This window comes from Cebidichthys violaceus, unplaced genomic scaffold (genome assembly GCF_023349555.1).
Source record: "Cebidichthys violaceus isolate CVI_PGR_0920_01 unplaced genomic scaffold, fCebVio1.0.p SCAF_5, whole genome shotgun sequence".
Taxonomy (NCBI): Eukaryota; Metazoa; Chordata; class Actinopteri; order Perciformes; family Stichaeidae; genus Cebidichthys; species Cebidichthys violaceus.
Window position 1 is genome coordinate 5560709 of NW_027176705.1, and position 7500 is coordinate 5568208.

Here is a 7500-nt window from a genome sequence, read left to right on the forward strand (position 1 = left end):
AGCTGTCACCTTTCTGCACCCGCTCAGTCCCTATTAAGGCCGACAGCCCATCTGCCGCCTGCCCCGCTAACAGCTCCCGTCGCTAACGCTAACGCGCACACACATCCACATCCACTCAGACACACAAAGGGCTGCAGCGTCGAAACCCCACCTGCCCTGATGCACATGCCGTTTGCCCAGAGAAACATAATCACACACATATAAATATGTTTATACGCTCAGTATTTATGATTATGTAATGATCACTTTAAAGTCTCCCCAACACATACACAAATACATGTCGTTGTTAGACTCTATTTATGAGACTTGATGTTTTACAAATACGTCATTATTATATGCAGAAAATAAATTCACATTTTCAACAATTGTATCGCAATATATCAGGAATAAGGTGTAGTCTCACCACATTTTAGTACCTAGGAGCCTAGTTTTTAAAAGAAAAAGAGTCACAGTTTTATTAATAAAATGCAAGAAATTGAACAGTTTAATTTTTTTTCTATTGCGTTTTGTCTAGTTTTTGTTATTGCAAATTGTTGCAGGCGAAAGTGTGTATTTATGCTCTACTGAAGCAGAGGAGGAGATTATCCTGCAAATTCATTTGTCGTCTTAGTTTTTTGTTCATGATTGTAAGTAACGGTTTATGCAACTACACATGTGTGGATATTTATCGAATATGTGACTGGAAAACATCACACTGCCCCGACGAGAGGGGTAATTAGGTAGGGCAGTTGCAGCCCTGTGTGTATATGTGTGTGCCTGTGTGTGTGTGTTGTGGCATTTGCTCCCTTCAGGGATAGGTGCGTTTTGCATTAGCAAGAATGGCAACTGTCTCATCAATCACTGCATCACCATGTCACACACACACACACACACACACACACACACACACACAGAGACACACACACTTATTGTGTCATGGTCATTCTGTTCACAGATGGGCCAGCAACACATGAGTGAGTCACTGAGCATCAGAAAGACACCCACGATCTTCCTACCTTTATACACTCATATACACACACACAACCTCACATCCATAATTTGCGTGTGTGTGTGTGTGTGTGTGTGTGTGTGTGTGTGTGTGTGTGTGTGTGTGTGTGTGTGTGTGTGTGTGTGTGTGTGCTGGTGCAGCTTACATGTAGTGACAAGAGCGTGAAACAGGTCAGGTAGAATCACATAAGTTAATACTCCTCTCCTTTATTCTCTCCTTTTACTTTGTATCCATGTGTAATTTATGACCTGAGCTATTTATTGTGTTGATCTGTAAATACTTTTTTTACGTTTTGAATGCTTAAAATTAATCAAATTACATAGAGAATAATTTTGATATTAACTGCCTTTTTATTCATAATTAGTACTGTACTAATACCGCCTGTACTTTTTCTTTTATAAAATGTCCCTTTATTGAATAGAATAACACACGGCTGTTGATTCCTGATTTAAATGATTGTCTGCTGATTTCAAGATGCCTCTCAGCCTAAATTTAATCTTCTAGAATGAATAAAGAATTGAAAAAATATCCGATTACCTTGCCATAAGATATGGTTATGATGTATTAAAAAACAATATCCCTTTGTAATCCCCAACAGTTAATGCAAGTGGCTCGAAGTGAATTCTGCTAAATCAAAAAAAGCCTTTTGCTGTTTAGTTAAATATAAATAAATATAAAGTGTGATTTATTTCAGAACCTGTTAAACTCAGATTTTCTCTCTGAAGTGCATCTCATAGTTTGTGGTAATGAGGATGTAAAGCTAAATAAGTAAGTCACTTCATTGTTATAATATCAGTTGAATATGTCCCTCTTTCTTCCTCTTTATTTAGCTCTACTTCCATGTAATTCCACATTTAATTGACTTTGTCTGTTGTGTTTGCCTGCAGAAGGACACAATTCACATAACAGCTTGTATGCAACTTGAAAGACAGGGATGAGGAAACTAACAACATCATGTATACATGGCAGTGGGTGTACCTTAGTCTGGTGTGACACCAGGACACTCCCCCAATAAAAAAAAGCAGTATTAAGTGTTGCCTGTCTATATAGCATTGTGACACCGCAACCAAAGCCAATAAGTGTCTGAAGCAGCAGCAGCAGCAAGATATCGATTCCTCCTTTTCACCAGAGTGGAACTAAAACCTACATATTACACACACTGGTCCTCCACCTCTCACTGAGCCATCCCAGCTCTGTGGATGGAGGGAGGGTGGCTGTCAGACGAGTGATTGGTCTGTCTACCTGTCCGACTATGTAGCCCTCACCTGAACCGCAACCCACAGTGGGACACCAGCACACACACAGCTACGTACACACACATGTCTGTGTGGTGTGTGTTTGTGTGCTAAACATGTGTTTGTGACACATACCAACATCCTGCTCTGTTTACGGATACACAAAGTCTGAGACATCACACGCACGCGTACACACACACACACACACACACACACACACACACACACACACGTGGTAATGACAGGAAAAGTCCAGCTAAACCAAAACAACAATAACTGAGGAGAAATACGATTATTACTAAGCTCCTTGCATTACTTAAACAGCTCCCAGGTTTTTTGATTTGACATGTTTGACGATGAAAAGATTAGTCAGTGTTTTTCATAAACCAATGTAATTTGTATATTTCTCAGCAAAGTTTCTAAGTTAAATATAGATATTAACTTTTTTCTCTCTTTCTAGGCCCATAATAATGTTTAACTTATCTGTCATTATGCAAAAAAACATACAAATGCTCAAAATGGAAAGCACAGGGAGGCCTCAAGCATCGCCAGCAGGCATCTCTAATGCATTATTTTAGAAGGATCGCTTTATTATCAGTTGTGTTCTGACAATTGTTCCCCAGTCCAAATTGGTTTCTGTATTTTCTATATGTTATGTGTCCGCCTGTAATGAAGTGCTTTTCTTCCCAACAGCCCCGCTCTATTCTCCCCTGATATTTTTGTTTAAATATAGGCCACCCAGGCAATTTTATTATAAACCCTGCCTTCTCTCCTCCTCTTTGACGTCAGCTTTAAGTATTGTTATTTTTTTATTTAATTTTAGCAGTGGATGATTTTGATTCTGTTGCCCACATTGACCTTATCACCCCGGCGACAGCTCCTCCCCTAACAACAGTGCTGGGTTTGATTGACGGATAGCAGTCCCTCCTCGGGTGCTTTTACTTTTTTATTCCCTCAGTCTGAAAGCCTTTTTGTAAGGCTGAAACTGATAAAACTCCTCTGAAGTTAAACACAGCCAGGGTGTGCTTCAATTAGCAGCCTGACGCATCCTCCACATCTGTGCACAGACATGTATTTGTCAGGAATTTCTTAACTCATTCCAGGACAAAAGTCTCATGTACTGGTCTAAAGTCACAACCTGTGCATGTGTCTGGCTGACAGCTGTCTGTCTGTCTGCTTGTCGGTGCCCTCAGCATGTCGGCCTGTGCATCGGTCTGTCGTTCCACATGTCTTCGAACCTGACTGTCCTATCTATCTAAATGTGTCCAGCCTGTGCACTACTACACAACTACTTTACTTAGTCGTATACGGTAACCGTTTGCGTTGTCTGTAGCTGTTTGTTATATGAACTGCGGACATTAGGACAAACAAAAAGTGAACGCTGAATGTGAGTGTTTCGTGTGCATTAGCTTCACTTGTAATTCATATTTATTTTATTATTACATTTTTTCTTTTTTCCATCCATTTCCCAATAGAATTCTCCACATTTTTTACAGTTGTATTAAATTAGTTTAATGTCACTACGTATGTTTTCTCCTCATGTTTTCATTTAATAACTTCTTTTTCAATCTTTTTCTAACAGATTTTGTATTTTTTTCTTGATAGTAAATAGTTTGATAGTTAATCAAACACCCCCAAGTAGCATTAAAAAGGTCATGTCTCCACATTGGCTGTTTCTCTACCTTTTTTTTTGTTGCACTGGCTGTATTTTCACCCCTTCTTCTCTCACTTTGTCCCTGCCTACAGAATGAACTTATCGAAGGGGCCATTGGTGAACAGCAGCAGTGACGATAACTCCAAGTCAACCTATAGTAAATGCGGCGCTGGCGCCTGGAGGATGCACCAAAGCTACGATCCACTGGAGGCCAACCACATGAGAGACGCACATGCCCTCTACAACCCCAGGTAAGATAGAATGAAGAGTGGACCAAAGACACACAAAAAAGGAGGGAAAAGAGCGAAAAACGTAAAAGAAGAAGAATCTAGGAATCTGTTCGGTTCAGTTTTACACAAAAGCCACACTTGACCTCTATGAACCCCAGATGAAAAAAAAGGAAAGACAAGCACTTTGAGACATCAAAAGCCAGTGTTTTTAGTGGTCCGTCTGTATGTGTGAGAGAGAGAGAGAGAGACATAGCGCTGAGAACTTTTCTCTACGATCTATTAAAGTATGAGGGTTATATATACTGTATGTTCGTCTTCATTTATATATTTCCTACATCGGGTCTTTCTTCTTTCCCTTATTCCATGGAAGAAGGCTATATGTACGAACTGATTGAAGTACATTTTACATTTTCTGAGGACACGTATTTATTAGATCCGTAGTAAGATGCTCTGCTTTTGTGTTACCTCGTGCAGTAGTCAAACTTACTCTTTGCAATAAGCAGATATACCTCTTTAATAGCATAGCCATGACACAAGCAGAATCAGCAATTTGTATTTTATCTGATTTTCTTTTTTTGAGTTTAAAAAATTCCCCACTGTGGGTTCATAGAGTGACTGCTAAGATTCCATATCATTACAAACCCTAATATTTCTGATTATCAGTGACAACAGCCATGGAAAAGCCATTGTCCATGGTGAGGCCCAGTCTAAAAGTGTTAATGTTTCACTGTATTTGGTGTACGTGTTAAACATTTGCTAAGCAATTTTTACTTGTAACTGTGCTATAAATATGTAAAAATCATGGCAAAGAGAAGATAAGAGAAAGGGCTTTATTTTCTGCCTCATACTAATATTCTTTTTTATTTGCGTGCATGTGAGCAGTGTCTATGCCAATTCTGCTTAACACGTTTTACACAGTGTTCTAAGATAAATGTTTTATTTTTGAAATGATGCACTAATACTGCTACATATTTTTTTTTCTTCACCTGTAGCACCATCTTTGTTTAGTTATATTTTTACAGTATATATGGGCCATCAAAGAAAGCGAGATTCAACATCTGGCTCAAGGACACTTCAGTAGTGCAAATGCGTCGCAGCACAAAGACTTTAAATCCTATCATTTGGTTGAAGGACAGTCACTATTACCATAACATTAGTCCCCTATGCCATCTGCATTTGTAGTAAAGCATGAAAAGTTTAAACTGAAGTGACATTTTGTCAAGTTCTAAGATGGAAACCAGTTCTGCATTTGTATTGTTTCAGGCAGGTGAAACTGAGGGTTGTCTTAGTCCATTTTTAGAACATTAACTGTAAATATGCTGCTTGTTTCATGTTGAAACACAGTAACTGTGTGACGCACTACACACAGGCAGACTTTCCCTCTATTCGTGTTCATCCTCCCACTCACTTCCTCTCTCGGTCTTTTAATCATTGTAAGTTTTCTCTGGATAAGAGGAAGAGCCCCAGATTGCAAAACTGTAATTGTAAGTATGTGTTTTGTAAATGATAAGTATAGTGCAGGCTTATTGCACATACGTTTATATGTTTATATTCTATTTTTATTTACTCACCTGAGAGTGTTGTAACCCATCACTGCCAATGATTTTCAATTATTATTTAATTAATTACATTATTCAATTCCATTGTAAATACAAAAGGGCTCAGATATGCCTGTCTATTTGTAAAATATTTGATGTGTTAAGATGTGCTCTCTGGATGTTAGTGGTTTGTTACCAAACAACATAATGCTGCATGATCTCACAAACTCACATGATTATGTTGATGAACATTATCATGAATAATGTTTTTGTTGTTGCAGCATATACACACACTATTGATTTGACCATTGATCACAGGCTTTTGCACAGCCCTGTACATTTCAGTGTGTATGTGTGTCGGTGTGTGTGTGTCTGTGCGTGTGTGTGTGTTTTGTGTGCGCACTGTAGACTGGGAAGTCTTAGTCCAATAGGATTTCAGGGTTAGTCTGGGTCAAGCCAATTAGAGGTCTGGCAAGCCATTCTCACACAGACTCTCAGCCAATCACCATGAGGAGTGTTACCTGCACAATGTGAGTGTGTGTGTGTGTGTGTGTGTGTGTGTGTGTGTGTGTGTGTGTGTGTGTGTGTGTGTGTGTGTGTGTGTGTTGGCAGATAGTGCAGTCTGGTGATGAGAAGTGTAAAGGTTTGCCAGAGGCTAGGGAGTCACGCCATGGCTTCAAGTCGCACATGCCGTTCTTGCACACAAATAGACACTACACGCTAAACTCCACATTTGGGCACATTATTTGTGCTGCATTGATTCAACTTTTGGGGTTAAAGTTAAAACAAGCTACAGTTACTGTGACTTTTTGCAGTCTTCATACTTCCTGCCTGACTAATAACATGAACAATGGCTTCATTCAATTTAAGTGTTGCAATAAGTCTTGACAGTGTGAGACAGTATGCACAATAGCAGGACCTGAGACTGAAGCAACTGAATGGAGTTCAGCCTTTATTCATTTGATTCTTTACACCTCTGCTTTTCCTACTGTGACATGGCAACATTAAATAATCAATAAAGAGGGCCATGTCTTTTTTTTAAAAAAGGGCATAAAATCAATAAATTGTTTGCTACTAAATGGTTAAGATGAAGGTACTGTAAATACCAGTCACCTAACACATGCATGCATACATCACAAAGTAGAAGGAGAGTATTTGTAGACACTCACACTTTCAATATAAGCTCACATACGCATTTCCTCCAGGATATCTGGCCTCCAACTGTGTTGATTGGATTTAGTCACAGAGTTGACATAAACACACACTAAATGCGTCTTTGGAAAAGAGTCCAATTTCAATTCTGGTACAACAGAATTTATATACTTGTGGCCTAAATCAAATTTTTCAAAATGCATACAAAGGATGACATCCATCAAAAACTCTAACTCTTTGATTTTGTTTTTTGTTTTTTTTCATTGCACAGCAACAATATTATTCCTCTTTTTATTTAGGCCATCAAACCATGGGAATGTGATTAATGTCAGGCAGCCATGGTGCGCTTGAATCCACACACACACACACACACTCACACATTGCTGTAAACTGAGCCCAATGTAATCATAATGATAAAGCAGATTGCCTTAACACACAGATGGGCCTCCCAACAGCTCTGTGTGTGTATGTGTGCGCGTGTGTACATGTGTGTAAGTGTGGACAACGCTGATTGGATTGCAGATTTATAGAAGAGGATTACTGCTGGTGCAGAGAGAGAGCGTAAGAGAGAGAGAGACGGTTTCAGACACTCACCTCTCATTAACTTCCACCCCCTTTAACTCAACTCGCCTTATTCTCAGTCATGGATAAACACATATATACACACACCCCGAAACATGCACAGTCAAGATGTCGACGCAGC

At 39.2% G+C, this 7500-nt stretch overlaps 1 protein-coding gene across 3 annotated transcripts in view; it reads left to right on the forward strand.

Moving 5' to 3' along the window:
- Positions 1-7500, forward strand: part of esrrga (estrogen-related receptor gamma a) — a 74569-nt gene that overhangs the window by 7195 nt on the left and 59874 nt on the right. For all 3 annotated transcript variants that reach the window (XM_068730635.1, XM_068730632.1, XM_068730633.1), the window contains exon 2: positions 3970-4128. In XM_068730635.1, the coding sequence (XP_068586736.1) occupies positions 3971-4128 (158 nt within the window). In that variant the 5' untranslated portion in view covers position 3970. The remainder of the gene's footprint in view (positions 1-3969; positions 4129-7500) is intronic.